The 18,572-nt window shown below is 40.0% G+C and overlaps 1 protein-coding gene across 3 annotated transcripts in view; it reads right to left on the bottom strand.

The window, feature by feature from the left end:
* Positions 1–385: 385 nt before the first annotated feature.
* Positions 386–18,572, bottom strand: part of LOC308394129 (prolactin receptor-like) — a 79,036-nt gene continuing 60,849 nt past the window's right edge. For all 3 annotated transcript variants that reach the window (XM_080878302.1, XM_080878301.1, XM_080878300.1), the window contains exons 3-9: positions 14,157–14,298; positions 12,623–12,792; positions 6,822–7,000; positions 6,013–6,166; positions 4,249–4,336; positions 2,860–2,929; positions 386–2,425 (exon numbers count right to left, since the gene is read on the bottom strand). In XM_080878302.1, coding sequence (XP_080734428.1) covers positions 1,748–2,425; positions 2,860–2,929; positions 4,249–4,336; positions 6,013–6,166; positions 6,822–7,000; positions 12,623–12,792; positions 14,157–14,298 — 1,481 coding nt within the window. In that variant the 3' untranslated portion in view covers positions 386–1,747. The remainder of the gene's footprint in view (positions 2,426–2,859; positions 2,930–4,248; positions 4,337–6,012; positions 6,167–6,821; positions 7,001–12,622; positions 12,793–14,156; positions 14,299–18,572) is intronic.

Raw genomic sequence — 18,572 nt, 5'->3', positions numbered from 1 at the left:
CCAACTCTTTGTATTTAACCCCTGACGAGTCCTCAGACTCTTTGAATTCCTTGACCTAAATACAAAATGTAATACTGCAATTTAAATGCATGCACTGGTTCTCTTTGATTTCCAAAATATGTCACTTCGATCCAAGAAAATAAAGAACACACTACCTGAGGGTGGTCTTTCATCATTTCAAAAAATATATATAACACTTTTTGTAATAGTGTTATTTTTTAATCCTGACTAAAACCATCTGTTATGAAAATATATACTATTGTGTAATAGACCAGAGGGGGAGGGCTTTACCTTATTAAATATTCTCTGGAAACTAAAGAGATGTGGCCAGAGGTAGAAGTTTGTTAATCCTGTGAGGTCTCAGTGATTATACTGATGCTTAGCGATTACAAAGTCATTTTGTTATTATCCCAATTCCCAAACGTTACAGCAATCAGAATGCCTTTTGCTTCTCTCCAAAATATAGGGTCCTGACTGAGACCTCATAAAGTTAAACATACTGAGTACAATGAAAATAAATTCACAGTTTCTGTCTTTCTGAGGGAGTGGAGTTACTTTTCCTTGATTCCTTATATTTCTGGAATAAATCTCTAAATAAATCTTTTGGGACTCTGGACTGAAAATGTAACAGGTTCCTCCTCTGAAGAGAAACAGGTGTTCTCATCTGCCAAGTCCGGCTTCTTGGCAGCAGCCAGCTTCATGTCATACCAGGAGTGTGAGTTTAACTTCGGAGCCAAGCCTTTCCGTCACCCACACACACACACACACACACACACACACACACACACACACACACACACACACACATATATATATATAAATTATTATTATTTTTTTTATTCCTCCCCAGTCTGGGACACCCACTGAAATGTGCCAGACTCACATTCTGAAAGTGATGCAGAGTATGATGCAAATATTCCCCTACAAGGCCGGCACATGTAAGTACTACACAATGGAATAAGTTGATATCCTGGACATGAAGATTGCCATATTTACAGCTTTGTAACATATATGTGTAATATGCACCAGATGTTGCTTTAATGACACTGAAAGAGAAAACAGTGGGATGAAAGTTAAACAATCCCCGTAAATCAAACACCCTTCAACATCAGATTGCACTTTTTCCTGAGAAGACATACAACCCTGAATGAGAAGCTTTGGGGAAAAGCAGCGAGTGGTAAAGTGACATTTATATTATTTTATTTACAGTTACGCTTCCTCAAGTTTGATGAACTCCATTACCCATAAATAGAGCTCAGTGTTAATCTCATCAGGAAATCCAGCTTTTGTGGATGACGTGCTTGCTTGTATTAATTTAGTCTTGATTTTTTTCCTCTTAACTATTGATTTCTTTGATTTTAGCTCTAGCATAGTGCATGTGAAGCTTAAAATTTAGCCAAGTGTCTTTGAAATGATCAGTTTCAATACTGTGAGGGCCCAAATGTTGGTCATCGAAACATAATGTTCTTTATTGCATCAGTATTGTTGGTCCATAGTCTTTTAAATGGTTTCCAATACTAGATCAGGATGTTAGCAAGCTAAAAAAAAGGCTCTTTGAGCTTGCAGATTTACTCCCTGTTGTTAAGTCAACCAGGTGCTCTTCTTCTTTGAAGCTTGAATGGTGTGGAACAGAACAGTATCACTTTCCAGTCAAACCAGCAGGTTACAGGAGATTTTACTTTGCATATTTTAAAAGTCTCTGCGTTAGACGCATTTTCTCAAAGTTTATAGATCTCCTTCCTGTGACTCAGCCACTGTTGTCAACAGCAACAGGCAGCAGAGGGACAGCCGCCTCACTCTTCTCAGAGTTGCCACCATCATTCTTCCTAGTTTGGTGGTTGGTTGTCTTCTTTTTCTCCTCCTTCTCTGCAGTATCTAAATTAGCCCTTGGGAGAGGTGGGAACTCCCTGCAGTATGGCGGCGGCAAGCATGGCACTAGATGCACCTCACCACTTTCATTTAAGAGCTGGACACAGGTGTAGAAGTCCTGTGGTGAGGGGCTGGTGCTGAAAGTGAGGTCTGGAGTGGGGATGGTGTTGGAAAGGCTGGGATGTTCCATCATGCTGTAGTCCGTCCGGGGCAGTGATACGATCTCTGGCATCGGCCACGGGGAAGGAATACTCAGAGGTGGGGTGAAGGCTTCAGTGGGTAAAGAGCAGTAAGGTGGAACATTCTGCATGTACGAGTTTGGGTTTAGAGCTGTGAGCTGATGCCGGGTGGACACTTCTAAGGGCGCCGGGTTGCAGGGAACTATTAAGGTGTCCCTCTCTGATTCCGAAGGGTTGTGTGCGTCGCTGCTGTGCTTCGGTGTGGTGAGATAGATGTCATCAGTGCTGACGTGGTCCCAGACTTCCTCAGAGTAGCTTGGAGGCCTGTAGCTGTGGAAGTTACTGAAGTGGCGGTTGATTTCGTCCAAGTTCCCCTTCTGAGGATGGAGGTGGGGATGGGAGGAATAAATAAATAAAGAAAAAATAATGAACCAATGAGAAATTAAGATGTAGAAGAAAATGGGAAAAGAAGAAGAATGATAAAGGAAATAATAGTAAGGCAAATTAAGAAATTAAGAGGAAGAGGATCAGGAAAGCAAAAGCATGAGAAATGAAAATTAAGATGAGGAAAAATAGAATCAAAATGTAAATGGGAAATGAGGAAAGTGATAGAAAAAAGAAAAAGAACATGAGGGCAATTTTCAGTGAAAACAGCAAAAGAAGGAGAAACATGAGGATACAATAAGAAAAAGAGGGGGAGGGGAGATAAAAGCAACAAATGGAAAGAAGGCAATAAAGGAGCAGAAGTACAAGGTCAGGACAAATGGCTAAAACACGACCCTGAAAGGAGGGATGCATGCACGCATTTTACCTTCAGGAGCAATGGGTCAATCCCGATGATCCGTGGCTTTGGAATGGGTGGCAGGAAGTACTCTTTTATTCTGAAGGTGAATGTAGACAGAGAGGAGGTTTGAACATGTCAGTACGCAAACAAAAACAACACATTCATCCTCCCACGCTGTAACAGTGTGACCCTGAGAAGAGACAAAACCTATCGCCGTTCGCTCATTTTGTCCACACTGAGGAGTGAAGCTAATCTTTATTTTTCACAGTGTGTTTCTGTGGAGCCTCTGAAAAGTTCCCATGGAAAATATTATTCTGAACCACTTTCTGCTTTAAATAGGAACTGTTGGTGTGTATTATGGGGCAATGCAGATATGCTAAATTATAGGGAAGAGAAGCTCAAACACATGCCAAAATAGCCAAAATATCCTGATCACCTCCTGGTGGCTGTATGTGAAAAGGATTATTCAAAAAAGACTGATCAACAAGCTGGTTTGAAGGGGTTGCCAAGAGAAAACAACTTCTCTCTAAAAAGAACATTGCAACACAGCTTAAGTTTGCAGTGATGCATCTGAACAAACCAGAAGACATCCTTTGGGCAGAAGAGACCAAAGTAAAGATGTCTGATCATAATGCACAAAACACACAGTGTATCAGCACAAACAATTCATACCAGCTTACAGCATGGTGGTGGACGGATCATGAGTTAGGCTTGTTTTGCAGCCACAAGTCAATGAGTTGACCATGAGGTGCTCTGTATATCCAAGTATTCTAGAGTCAAATTTGAGACCATCTGTCCAACAACTAAAGCTCGGCCCAAACTGTGTCATTAAACAGGACAATGATCCCAAGCACAGTAGAGAATCTACAGCAGACTGACTGTGGCTCAGTCAAAGTCCAGACTTTAACCTGATTGAAATGCTCTGGTGGGACTAGATTATTTTTAATATGTAGTGATATGTAAAACCTTGAAAAAGGGTGTACTTGCCTTTAATTGACACACATAAAATAGGCAGCTTCACGGCAGCACTAAGCTAGCACACACACATTGAACGAAGTCAGTGTTCCAGCCATAAAATGTATTTAATCTTTTTAAAAAATGTAGCGTTATCTCTGAGCCTGCTCTTCCTGTGCGTCAGAATTGGATAGTTTAACAATTTAAGTTTAACAATTTCTCTGCAGCTGAACATTCTTTACAAATTTGAAGGTCTTCCTAAAAATGAATCAGTTCAGATGTAAAGAAAATTCTTATTGACAGCTACAAAAACAAGAAGCAGGGCAGCAGTTAGCGTCTTACTTCTACACCTGCAATATTAAACCCAAAAATCTAAATCAAATGATGTGTGTGTTTGTGTGTCCGGGCGCATGTGTATATGTGGCAAGACAAAGATAGAAACAGATGTGTATTTTTTCTCACCTCTTGCTTTGTAGAACAATACTGAAGGTGATAACAAGCAGAGCCACAACGCCAACTCCAGTCACCAGAATCAGCACCAGCAATTTACCTGCACAGGTAAAACACACCTTGAGTCACCGTCCCTCTCCTCCTCCCCTGCAGCTTTACTCCTTCAGTGACACATTTAATTGGGAAAAGGGATGTTTTTTTAACAGAGGAAATCTTTTGTGATGTTGTGGGTGGGCCTAAGGGGCTTGGACCCACCAATTTAACAAAGAGCCCATCAGGACTGCCTGTGAGAGAGATTTTCCTCGATTTCATGTTAAATGATTATAACAAATACAATTAAAAATAAAAAATGAAAAAAGACTGTCGTTTTCCAATCTTTGAAGATAACATTCATTAATTTATCATTCACACCAATCAGAACAGGCCATTTCACACGAGCTGATGCATGTTAAGCAAGCAGGAGTCATTCAGCAAAGAAACTTTCTTTAATTTTTTTTCTTTTGCATTGCATACTGCTGTGGATGCATATCTTGTGACATGGCATGATGCTTATTGAAGCAGCATGGCTCTCTCCTGCTGTTTAAAAGATATTTACACTACCCTTAGGGGAAAAAACTAATTTTCCCTGAGATTGTTAATAAATGGGTCACATGTATTTTACACAGTAGCTTTTTTTCACAGTAGAACTACACAGAGCTGAACATTTCTGCATATCGTTCTCTTTGAAAGCAGAGGCAGTTTCTATTGAGAGAAGTTAATGAATTTAAATACAGTGAGCCTCTCGACTGATGAGAGTCAATGTAGCTTATCAAACAGTCTCTTTCTTCAGCTCTCTTTTACTGTGATCTAGCCTATATGATGGAAATAATTCAAATAAGACAGGATTTATTTAATTTCAGTTGGATTTCAGTGTCTAGCCATCCATCCATCATCTATGGAGTAGTAGCAGATCTAATCTGAATCCCTCCCAAATGACTGAAGTTCTCACCCGATCACTGAGGGAGAGCCTCTTTCAGTCACTGCCCACAGCTTGTGAACTGGCTTATATTAGTATTTCTAATGTACAGCAAAAATAACAGTGATTGATTGGGTACTGCTTCCTTGATTGATACAGGCACATGTACCTGCTTGTAATAAATAGAAGTGGTAGCATTAAAAACATTAACTTCTGTAATGTGAATCCTCAGCTCAAATAGATCTGATCCATTCTGTCCAAATTCAGAATCCTGGCACTGCACTGAAAGAAATGCTGTTTCTATGTCTGAAAAACTGTCTTTTTTTGTTTGTTTTTTTAAATTTGTTTTTTTTTTTTTAAAACAACATTGCATGTAAAAGAAATATGCTTAATGTGCTTAAAAAGCTTAGCATGTGTCTGCAGGATTAATGTCTAGTGTCAAGCTGTAGATGTTTGAATCCTTCCTCCTGTGCCACAGCACTACTGAGTCTGTGTTGAGAGCTTTTAACTGGATGGTGTTTTTTTTAAGTTATTGATGTCTTGTCATTGCCTGTACTAAATGCAATGTGATTTTATGCCTGCATTATAAAGCTTTAGTTAGGATCTACAATAAAAATAGGTGCTTAACTTTTTTGTACTTGCCTTAAAATTTGTTCAAAATGAATCTCACGAGAAACCGACAAAATATAATTTAAAAATGCAGAAACATACTGTGTTCACTGCAATTAAACCAACAATAAATGTAAAAATAAGAAACACTTGAAAGTCAAAACCAGAAGCATGTAAATCAGCACCGTTACTCCGTCTGGCTGCTGATGTACCTGCAGACTGCCTCGGGGGGATGCTCATCACCAGCGTGGCGCTCCAGTCACTCCACAGCTTGGAGTGCTGCGCACGGCAACGAACTCGGACCACGTAGTCGTCCACCGGGAGTCCAAGCAGCTCCACCTGAGGCTCACGCAGAGGATACTTCACCTGCATACAGACAACATGTTCTGTGACATGCAGACCATAATGAACTACTTTATACGTAAAACTCTGTCTAAAGAAGAGTAATGAACTCAGTGTAACGTGTATAACATTTTCTGCCACATTGTTTTACACAGGATTTTGTTGGCAAATTTTTTTTAAGTTCTTGGTTCGTTTGTTTTGTATCTTGAGATTCTATGTGCTCAATTTAGGGTCTCTCCTCTTTTTTCCTGACATTTTGTTGAAGTTTGCCATCCTCATCACATTTTTGTTTGAGCTTGTTTTTTCTAATGTCTATTAATTAAATTCTGTACAAGATTCAAAATATTATCTTTTATGTAGATGATGCACCCAACATTTTCCTCACACCCACAAGCTAGTTTCTCATTCACCTGAAACCAAAACTCGATTAAAACAAATGACTGTAATCTCACATTTGAATCAGTTGTCTGCGCTTAAATTATTTTTAAAAGTAAAATAAAATAAAGGCAAATATCACCAATTTAATTCAGAAACACACCTCAGTGATGTAAAGATTTCTTTTCTTTCCTAAATAAATATCCAGAACTGTAAATGTAAAGATCTTCCCCCAAGAACTTTTTTTCTTTTCTTCCATTTGTATAAAAACTCATCTGTAGTTCATTATTACTTCTCTCTTTACCTTCCAGTTGTCTGGCTCGGTAATACGTCTGTACTGCAGCTCATAGACCAGCGTGATCCAACCGTACTGCACATGGGCAGGCACCGGGTAGGTCCAGGAGATCAGCGCATTGTGGCCCATTTCATCACCACCGACGTCTGTCAGGTTGTAGGTCAGGTTGACTGGTGTTTCCGTCTGAACTGTGAACAAAAAAAGGATCCAGAACATGGTAAATACTAGTGTATCAGAATTGTCAAAATTCTGGGTTCTCTTTTCTCTTAGACTTGGGTAGGAACTATTAGTACCCTACTTATCACTGGTGGTGGACTTCAGAAGGGGTCAGCACAGAGACTACAAGCCCATTATCATCAATGGAGCTCCAGTGGAGAGGGTGCAGTCCTTCAAGTATCTTGGTGTCCACATCTCCTCAGACCTGACAAGGGCTGCCCACATTCAGGTCCAGACCAAAAAGGCCAGGCAGCGCCTGTATCACCTACGACAACTGAGGAAGTTCAGGGTCTCTCCAAAGATCCTCAGGATTTTCTATACAGGCGCTGTGGAGAGCATCCTCACACAGAACATGACATCGTGGTTTGGGAACAGCTGTGTGAAGGACCAAAAAGCTCTCCAGAGAGTGATCCGTACAGCAGAACGCTGCTGCAGGATTGCTCTCCCCCCGCTTCAGGACACCTACACCAGGAGATGCCGGACTAGAGCAGCGCAGATACTGAAGGACCCGTCCCATCCTGGCAACAAACTGTTCCAACTTCTGCAATCTGGTAGAAGGTTCTGCATCATCCGGGCAAGGACAGAGAGACTCAAGAGGAGCTTCTATCCCCAAGCCATCCGTGCCCTAAACACACACACCCGCCCTCTCACATCATCTATAATTGACTGAGGCAGGACTCTCTTCCAGACACTAAACCAAGGCACAATGTACATTTCAATTCCTTTAATTTTAAATTGTCTATCCTGTAAAATAGTCAGATGTCTATTCATATTAATGTACAGAATTCACCTGCTTGCTGCTACTACTGCACATTCACCCAATGTATATACTATATATATATATATAATGTTCTTCCTCTACACCCCCCCCCCCCCCCCTCCCAATTTCTTTGCACATGTCGAGGAGCGTGTCAGGCTACATTTCACTGTGTGTTATACTTGTATAACTATGCATGTGACAAATAAAGAACCTTGAACTTGAACTTGAAGCATATTGGGAGGCTTTGAGAGTACTATACAGGGATATAATATAAACACTACACTCTCTATATTTTAACATTAAAAAATGTCAAACTCATTATGTAGTGAGTCTGAAAATGTATTGGAGTGTTCTCATTAAAACTCTAATTGAAATTCGACATCAAAGGGTATTTGTCAGAGGGAAATTCACCCTCTGACTGATTCATCTAAGGTGTGTTTGCTTCTTCTTAGGTGTGCAACATTTCAGTAATGAGTCATGAGAATAATTCATTTCTAACACTGAAACTGTAACCTTTAATTCAATTCCAGTGAAAACGCCTATCTGCAGCTGTTAGCTGAATCTCCTGCATGGCTGTGATAAGAGCGACGTCTCTGACCTCCCCTGACATCTGAGGCACACAAAAAAAAGAGCACTACACTGCTGGTCACATGACGCTGCTTCACGCACGTGTTCAGTGATAATGATGCCAAGCAGACCTCCGATCTGCAACCCCTCAAAACCAGCTCAGGAAGTGGACTGCTCTGGTCCAAATGTGCAGCATCTGGATAATAACAGACACTCAGTCCCCAATAAATGAGATTAGCAGCTGGTCATTACACGCAGAATCTCAATATAAGCAGGGTCTGAGGCCTTTAAAAAACTTCCCTCAATTAAGGAATGACCTTGTGAATCTTATATTTAAGTAAGAATGAATGGCTGCTAATAGACTCAATATGAAGTGAAACAAGATTCTAATTACATCAGGAGCTCACTCACATGGTTAACCTTGAAATGCTCCACAGCTAAATTACTTCAGTTCAGACTGAGCATACTGAGAGATTCTGAGGCTGGTTTTAACAAATAATAACTATTTATTATTTATTTATTAACTTTATTGTTATCTTATATTATTATGGTAAACATGATAAGCAATAATAGATTTTGAAATGGTCAAATTAGCACTGTTCGTATATTTGTGTAGGTATAAAGAAGACTCTCTGAAATTAGGAAATGAAGCGATTCTGATGTGGCAGCTATGCTGTAGCTCAGGTGGCAGAGCAGGTCAGCCACTAATCAGAAGGTCGGTGGTTCGATCCCAGGCTGCCTCCTGGCTGCATGCCAAATGTCCTTGGGCAAGATACTAACCCCGTGTTTGCCTACTGGTGGTGGTCAGAGGGCCCGGTGGCGCCAGTGTCCGGCAGCCTCGCCTCTGTCAGTGTGCCCCAGGGCAGCTGTGGCTACAATGTAGCTTGCCATCGCCAGTGTGTGAATGTGTGTGAATGACTGAATGTAGTGTGAAGTGCTTTGGACTAGAAAGGGACTAGAAAAGCGCTATACAAATGCAGGCCATTTACCATTATTTTGGTTATGTATTATCTTACAACGCTTCAGTAAGCGATAGGCAGGTTGCTTCTCTAAGACCATTGCTGATGTCTTTCCTTCTTGGCATTGAGTTACCGCACACCTGAATGTTCCTGACTAGCAAACTCCCAAAACTTTTATAGAGGTGCTCACACTTGCTGATGAAATGTAAAATATTTGAATTTAACCCTTTAAGACCTACCATAGAACCAAGTTCGCCAGAGCTTATATTATATTTTTACATGCTGTGGAGCCATTTTTGGGAGCATTTCAAGTTGCTATACATCAATACAACCATTATAGCCCAAACTTTAATAATATGTCTGCATTAGGTGCATAGTAATTACATAAATTGCAAAAAAGTGCAATAAACTACAAAAAAATTGAAAATCGTTTTTGTTTTTTTAACATATATTTCTAGTTAGAGAAATTTAAGAGGCTTATCCCTCAAAACTGTAAATACAAAAAAGTTACACAAACTAGTTTCCCACCACAGGAAATTTATTTTGAGTGTCTTCATAGTTTTATTTTTGAAATACACCAATTTTTATATACTGCAGGAAAAACGAAAATAAATATTATAGTGCAAATTTGCAAAATAACAGCATATGCATCAAAATAAACTATTTCCAGCAGTGCAATATGAGTCTTAAGCATCCCAGAAATGACACAGAAAGTCATAAAGTCAAACATAACTTTTTAAAACACATAACAAGTAAAACACAAGCTCATAAGGCCCCGATCGTAAAAAACTACATTTCCGCAAAATGACGTCACTTCCGGTTTCGGGCAGGTCATGCGGTCATGTGATAGTTCGCGCTGATGGACGTAGGAAGTGTTACAAACAGCTGATGTTTTTGTTGCTGCAAGTGATTTTTATGCAGTTTTTGCAAAGCTATATGTGGAAGGAAACTGTGACCTAGGACAAGCTGATGGCATAAGATGTAAGTACAACTCCTCCAGTTTCATATGCAAAAAAAATTATTGCGCTAGCTTACTTGGTTGCAGAGCTACCGGGATTTAAAAATAGTTACGCAAAACAGAGCGTGCCCGCTCCGATCGGCTGTAAAGGGTTAAAAAGGGTGAAATTTTATTTTACCATGACTGTATATTTGATTAAGTACTATGATTTGTTTCTGTCATAAATACCTTTTAAAAACTAAAAAGGCCTTTCAGAAGTAAAGACATTTTATGTGAAATCAAATTTCATACTTTTTAAAACTTCTTAAGAATGCATGGGAACCCTGATTTATCTACCTCATGTGGAGACATATAATTACATTCCCCTTTTTTCACACAACTAGATTTCCATTTGCTTTGCAGACTTGTGCTTAAGTGTTACTTTTTACTGCCATTAACAGAATAAATCCAATTTAGCCAAGAAGTCAGCAATCATGTCAGTCGGGACGGTGAGTCAGTGGAACAGGGCAACGGGATGTGAGTAGAGGTTATTAAGCCTTAAAACATATTCTGGCAGAAAGCAACAGGCTCTGAAAATAAGTCAAGAGAGCAGTGCTGGGAGAAAACCATTAATCTTGTGAATTCATAAGTGAAAACATTTATTTTGCCACTCAATCTGCTCTCAATGCTGCTGTTTCTTTCCAAACTGACAGCTGCTCATTAAAGATGTTAAATGTTAAACTAGATCCATTTAAATAGAGCTGAAGAAGCGCATTCAGGTATGGCACTGTGCCATAATGAAGGAGACGAGGAAATCACTTTAGCTTTGGACCAAAGCAAAGTAAAATTTGTTTTCCCAAATTGAATAGGCTCTGTAATAGACTGAACAGCTTTCTAATCTGCTTGATTTGTTGCCATTCCAGCTAAAAATGGAGTTAAGAGCCAAGCCAATTGGTAATGTATTTTCTGATTCAGGAATTTAAATGTATGTAAGTTGTGAGGAGACAGCAGACAGTGTGTTCTGCAAAAGTACAAATGGAAAGTGCCAAAAGAGCCAAATGTTGACAACACAGCATTCTGACCTGTCATCCAAACATGGTCCCTCTAGGTTACAAAAAAAGCATAGCCAAAACACTTACACACAAACCAATGTGTGACATCACTGTGGCTGTGTCCATCTGTTATATACAGTTTATGTGTAAAAGGTATTCCCTCAGCAGACGGTACTTGTTACACTTAAAGACAATTTTAAATCAAAACTCTAAACACGACCTGTCCAGATGAGGTTATGTGTTGAGGGTAAGTACCATGGTGATTCAGCCAGATAGCCACAACGCTTCCTTTAATCTCCCTTCATAGTGCACACCTCACATCCCCCTATTATCCTCTATTTAGGTTCAGGATTAATCCAATCCAGATGAAGTAGGTGGGTAATTATTCACGCCATCACAGTGACTATTACAGTTGTTATTAACTCCTAGTTCTCGGCAAACTGGCAGCTCTGTCAACTGTCAAGTTCTCTTTGTCTTTTTATGAACTTGAAGATGAGCCTAAAGATCCTCCTCTGTCCTTGAGTGTTAATTTTTTTTAATGAATGGTGTGATGTAATGATAAAGAGGTCAAATTTACAGCTGTACTTAGTTAGGGCTAATTTTGAGCAAGGACAAAACCTGTTATTTACATAGTGAATAAAGGTCATATTGAGCTGCTTGTACTAATAACACATTTGGTGGCTTTTTACCAGATACACATAAAATTACAGCTCAATTATGATGACAGTGAGGAAAAGTTAAAAACCTACTGATTTCCAGTCCAAAGTCCTTTGGCTCTTCGTGTACAAATGTTTTTCTGTTTCTGATTTATATCGAGTTTGAGATTAGAACAAGTTCTCCTTCCCGTGAACTTGCTGTGAATTATCTTATTTATGCAATCTTTTAAGTTTTCCAGGAGGTAAAATGAATTAAAGCCTGCAGACAATAAAGTCATCTCACTTTTGCCCTTTATTTCGCTGCTGCTTTGACCACAGGTGGCGCAGCTGGCTGTCTGAGCATGAAGATTTCTTTTTTAAAAAATGGGTTTATCAATACTCAGACATGAATTTTGAAGCCTTGAAACTCGCTCTGTTTTCGTCTGTTTTCTTGTATCACTTTGTTCTCAATGTTAGTCAGTAAATAAGAGGTCGCAAGGAGAAATCTGCACCAAAATCAATTTCCAATGGAATCAAATTCCATTTAACAGAACAGTTTTGTTGTTGGCTGAATAACAAACGAACCAAATCAAAACAAAAAGAAGCAAAAAAACTGAACTTCTGTGTAATGGAGTCATATAATTAGTTTGAATCAGCATTTTTAACCGAGATCCGACCCCTTACCTATTTCCGCCACGTCCAGGCAGTGCTGCTTGGAGGTGTAGTTTCTGTGGGTGGTTATGGCGGTCACGGTCAAACAGTACACCATCCATATAGATGTGTGGCTGCTGTCAAAGTGGCAGCTGTTGGGGCCGCCAGTCACATAGTCTGGACATTCCAGTTTGGCTTCCTTCCTTCACAAAATCAAAGAAAAAACACATTTAGATAAACACTAACAAACAAAAGGGAAATCAGTAAATTAACACTGGACATCTTTTTAAACAATACTTGGGCTTTCTTTTCTTTTTGGCTTTTTTAACAGTCTAATTTTGTCTAATTTCCAAGCAGGTTTGCAATAATTTATCACACTTATTGTAGACATCATGAAGCCAAACATCCAACCAGAGGGCTGAAGAACTGTTTTCAGCCAAAAGAAAAACAAGGTATCCCACAACAGATGGTCTCACTCCTGAGGACCTGAGGTTAACACATGGAGATTACAGAGAGAGACACACAAATTCTGGGGAAAGTTCTCGATCAAGCCCCAAACCAAAACTGAATCCAGTCCTGACCTAGTAGTCCCAACATCTGAAACCAGCTTAAAACCAGGTTAAAACCATTATAAAGAAATGGCCAAATCAAAGCCCCAAATCAGGTTCAACGTTAGGCTAATGCCTCAAATTGATCTTAACTGTAATATTTTAAGGAACTTGTCTTTAAGTTTTGAAACTTTTCTATATGGAGGATAATCACAAGCTTATGTTTAACCTTATTAGCATGTTTGTATTCAGTCCTAGTGAGGGTATTTCATGTAAATAAAAAGTGTGTAATGGCAGTTTAATATATTAAAACACAAACAGCACTGAGGTGTGCCTGCAGAGTGTAATCTCCCTCTCTGAGCTGTGACTTTATTCCTAGCTGCTTTGGTGTTTAGTAAGATTTTGTCTTTTTTTTTTTTTTTATCAGATAATCCCTGATCTACATTTGTTTTCCCAAACAAACATACAAAGTGCAGCAGGAGATGAAACAACAATCAGTAGGAGCTCTGAAGCCACGTGGTGGTCAAAAGCACAATCCAATTTGTCCTGATTAGTGGCAGCGTTTTCTTTGCTGTGGCTGCCATCTGGGCCAGCTGGCATCTGTTTGAGGCCACGTGAGTCTGCGTTCAGGATTTCAGAGCAGCTTGGAAATATTGACCTTCTTAAAAGCTTCCCGGTGACGCGAAGCACGAGAAATCAAACTGCACAAACTCACCTGACCCAGAAACTGACCCAGTGTGCTGCTGATCTGGGGCTTCTTTTATAGTTTCACAAGGCTAAAACAAGGCTCTTATTGTTTGTTAGGGTGGATGTTTTATAAGGTTTTATAACATAATATGTTTACACTAACCCCACTAATGTGGGTTAGTGTAAAGCATTGATGAAATTTGAAACAATTTGATTACAATTTTTAAAGCCTTTTAGTCCCTCAGTCTCAAACATATGCACTAAGGCCACCAGTCAACACCTATCTACTGTTTATTTTAGTCCTAGTTAACTGTGAGATGTGGAGTTCATACTCTTTGGAGTAGGTGAGGATGTGGGTGACTTCCTCTCCGTCTGTCAGGTTGCTGAGTGGATGCCACCAGCAGGTGAAGTCCTCCATGTTTGGCGAGCGGCAGAAGTAGATGTGAGGCCTTGTCGTGGTGCCACCAGTCGCCTCTGTGGAGTCACACATGGGTGGAGTTAGAGGAAGTATGATGAAATTATAGTCTGCTCACCACATCTTTCTTCCTCAAGCCCCTCAGTTTAATTCATTCTGTCTGTTACAAGCCATTTCAGCTACTTCCTCTTTAAGGTCATCCTCCCTTTGACCTAACATTCATTTGACTGGCTGTCTGTCAGTTTGAAATATTTGGCCACATTTGTGCCTGTGATATCATACAAGGCCAAGAGTAGAAAAAAACTGAACCTGAGTGTCTGAAACCTGAAATTTTGCTCACAATGAACACCTGTATATACAGTGACCTTCATTGTTTTAAACTTGTATGTATGACACACAATAAGAAATGGCAGCTGTGGTGCAAAAATCATTGATGATTACAGTGGGGCAAAAAAGTATTTAGTCAGCCACCGATTGTGCAAGTTCCCCCACCTAAAATGATGACAGAGGTCAGTAATTTGCACCAGAGGTACACTTCAACTGTGAGAGACAGAATGTGAAAAAAAAAATCCATGAATCCACATGGTAGGATTTGTAAAGAATTTATTTGTAAATCAGGGTGGAAAATAAGTATTTGGTCAATAACAAAAATACAACTCAATACTTTGTAACATAACCTTTGTTGGCAATAACAGAGGTCAAACGTTTACTATAGGTCTTTACCAGGTTTGCACACACAGTAGCTGGTATTTTGGCCCATTCCTCCATGCAGATCTTCTCGAGAGCAGTGATGTTTTGGGGCTGTCGCCGAGCAACACGGACTTTCAACTCCCGCCACAGATTTTCTATGGGGTTGAGGTCTGGAGACTGGCTAGGCCACTCCAGGACTTTCAAATGCTTCTTACGGAGCCACTCCTTTGTTGCCCGGGCGGTGTGTTTTGGATCATTGTCATGTTGGAAGACCCAGCCTCGTTTCATCTTCAAAGTTCTCACTGATGGAAGGAGGTTTTGGCTCAAAATCTCACGATACATGGCCCCATTCATTCTGTCCTTAACACGGATCAGTCGTCCTGTCCCCTTGGCAGAAAAACAGCCCCATAGCATGATGTTTCCACCCCCATGCTTCACAGTAGGTATGGTGTTCTTGGGATGCAACTCAGTATTCTTCGTCCTCCAAACACGACGAGTTGAGTTTATAGCAAAAAGTTCTACTTTGGTTTCATCTGACCACATGACATTCTCCCAATCCTCTGCTGTATCATCCATGTGCTCTCTGGCAAACTTCAGACGGGCCTGGACATGCACTGGCTTCAGCAGCGGAACACGTCTGGCACTGCGGGATTTGATTCCCTGCCGTTGTAGTGTGTTACTGATGGTGACCTTTGTTACTTTGGTCCCAGCTCTCTACAGGTCATTCACCAGGTCCCCCCGTGTGGTTCTGGGATCTTTGCTCACCGTTCTCATGATCATTTTGACCCCACGGGATGAGATCTTGCGTGGAGCCCCAGATCGAGGGAGATTATCAGTGGTCTTGTATGTCTTCCATTTTCTGATGATTGCTCCCACAGTTGATTTTTTCACACCAAGCTGCTTGCCTATTGTAGATTCACTCTTCCCAGTCTGGTGCAGGTCTACAATACTTTTCCTGGTGTCCTTCGAAAGCTCTTTGGTCTTGGCCATGGCGGAGTTTGGAGTCTGACTGTTTGAGGCTGTGGACAGGTGTCTTTTATACAGATGATGAGTTCAAACAGGTGCCATTCAGACAGGTAACGAGTGGGGGACAGAAAAGCTTCTTACAGAAGACGTTACAGGTCTGTGAGAGCCAGAGATTTTCCTTGTTTGAGGTGACCAAATACTTATTTTCCACCGTGATTTACGAATAAATTCTTTACAAATCCTATAATTAAGAAGTAGGACAACTGAAGCAAACATGGCCCACATGACTGCAGCAAACTGAAAACTATTACAATCATTTCTAAAAACACGTCCTCTCTTTTTTTTATGATTTATTGAGAGCAGACTGATGATAATTCAATTTCTTTCAAATTAAATATAAAAGACAGACAAAGTGGGCATACAGCTGTGCTACACAGTAACTCTTTGATCAATCTGCTCTTCTTCAGGCACAGCAGGGATTTTGGAGACTCACACTGTGAATACAAACACAGTGCTCTCTAAAGCATGACACTCTTTCACAAGCAGAAAAACAACTGGCCGAAAACAGGGGCAGACAAATCAATCAAGCACTCAGCCACACGTGAACAGTTGGCGAGTGTCAAAAAACGCCCTGCGCCAAAAAGGAGGCAGGAAAAAAATGTATTGATAAATAAATAAATGTTCAGAAATAATTAAAATAAATAAATGAACATATCAGTTGAATGATATATAAATATTTATGGATTCATTTATATTTCTGAAAAAAAAAAACCCGTTGTAGTTTCAATTCACAATTTTGAATTTATTTTGGAATTCTCTAATGTACAGAGTTATACATACAGACTCAAATATATACTCACTTAAATCTTTCAGCGATGCTGAGGGTTCTGCAGAGTCTTTTAACTTTTTAAGGCGTATTAACTTCTTATTAGTGATCATTACTGACTACAAGTGGTTGCTTCATTGTTCAGCACAACAGCACTAATTAACAGCAATCACTGGACTGACTAACACTCAGGACAATGGGAAAATTCAAGGAACTTAGATTAAGATTTGCAGATTTACACAGGTTAGGAATGTCTCTTGGAGCCATTTTGTAAACAACTGGAAATTCCAAGATGATCAGTTCAACATTTCAAGAATTTGTATCTGTAACTTTTTTGCAACACCTTAAAGTTTGACTGAAATTTGCAGCTGCCCACATGGACAAGCCAAATGCCTTCTGGAGAAAAGTTTTGTGGTCAGACAAAAGAAAGTTTGAGCCGCCTGGCCACAACGACAAGAGGTATATTGGTAGACAGAGGTATGTAAACACTGTACCATCTGGCAAGTATGGTGGTGGTAGCATCATGCTATGGCGCTATTTTGCTGACAGTTGTACTAGCATATTACATAAACTGGATGGAAAAATCAAGAAGGAGGACTATACCTCCAAATTCTTCAGCTTCACCTCAAATCAACAGCTAGATCGTCAAAACGTCTCAAGCAGAACAATGATTTAGAAAAAACAAAACAAAAACAAATATGTGGCCAGGTGCTTAAAACATGTGCTGAGCAACTCTGCAGTGTTTTTTCTTATATCTTTCTTTTATCACTTCAGCAACAAAAGGTTTCCCGAGGTATGGAAAAAACATCTTTAGTGATGAAGTCTTTTGAATAAATTATCAGGAAGGAGATCCTGCAGCAGGTAGAAAAGCTTATCGGCCCACTACAATTTGCATACAGGCCGTGTAGGGGTGTTGATGATGCAGTGGTCACTCTGTTAAATTTCCTATATTGCCATCTTGATGGTGCCAAAGCGTCATGCTCAACTCTCATTTATTGTTTTTTCTTCAGCTTTTAATACTATCCAGCCACATCATCATCATCATCAACTTTATTTATAAAGCACTTTAAAATAACCACAGCTGACACAAAGTGCTGTGGAACTGTAAAATAAAATTACATGAGATATAAGTAAAAACCAAATAAAAGAAGAGTGGAATCATTAATTAAATAACTACTTCAATTAAAAGAGAAACTAAGTCTCACTGAGGTTAAAAGCCAAGGAATAAAAGTGGATTTTAAGACGTGATTTAAAAGTGGACAGTGAAGGGGCCTCTCTAACGTGCATGGGCAAATTATTCCATAATTTTGGAGCCATGATAGAGAAGGCCCTGTCCCCTCTGAGCTTCCTCCTGGATCTCGGTACCTCCAGGAGCAGCTGGTCAGCTGACCTGAGAGAGCGACAGGGTGTGTGGGGATGAAGAAGCTCAGAGAGGTAAGGCGGGGCAAGACTGTGAAGGCATTTAAAAACAAACACAAGAATTTTAAAATTAACTCTAAAAGACACGGGCAGCCAGTGCAGAGAGGCTAGCACGGGGGTTATATGCTCTCTTTTTCTAGTTCCTGTTAGGAGTCGTGCAGCCGCATTTTGAACCTGCAATGAGAGCAATGACTGACTGACCCCCACATAAAGTGAGTTACAGTAGTCCAGGCAGGAAGAAATAAAAGCATGGCTCACTGTTTCAAGGTGCTGCCTCGAAAGAAAAGATTTTACTCTTGCCAGTCGCCTTAAATGATAAAAACTGGACTTAGTTAGGACTTAGACACATAGCTTAGCTGATGAACTTCTTAACCAGTCTAAACTTGATTTTAATCTTGTTGGCTGGATTTTAGACTTTTTAGCTGACAGGTC

The sequence above is a fragment of the Rhamphochromis sp. 'chilingali' genome (genome assembly GCF_963969265.1).
Source record: "Rhamphochromis sp. 'chilingali' genome assembly, chromosome: 3".
Taxonomy (NCBI): domain Eukaryota; kingdom Metazoa; phylum Chordata; class Actinopteri; order Cichliformes; family Cichlidae; genus Rhamphochromis; species Rhamphochromis sp. 'chilingali'.
Note: the sequence above shows the minus strand (reverse complement) of the source record. Positions and strands in the feature narration are given on the sequence as shown.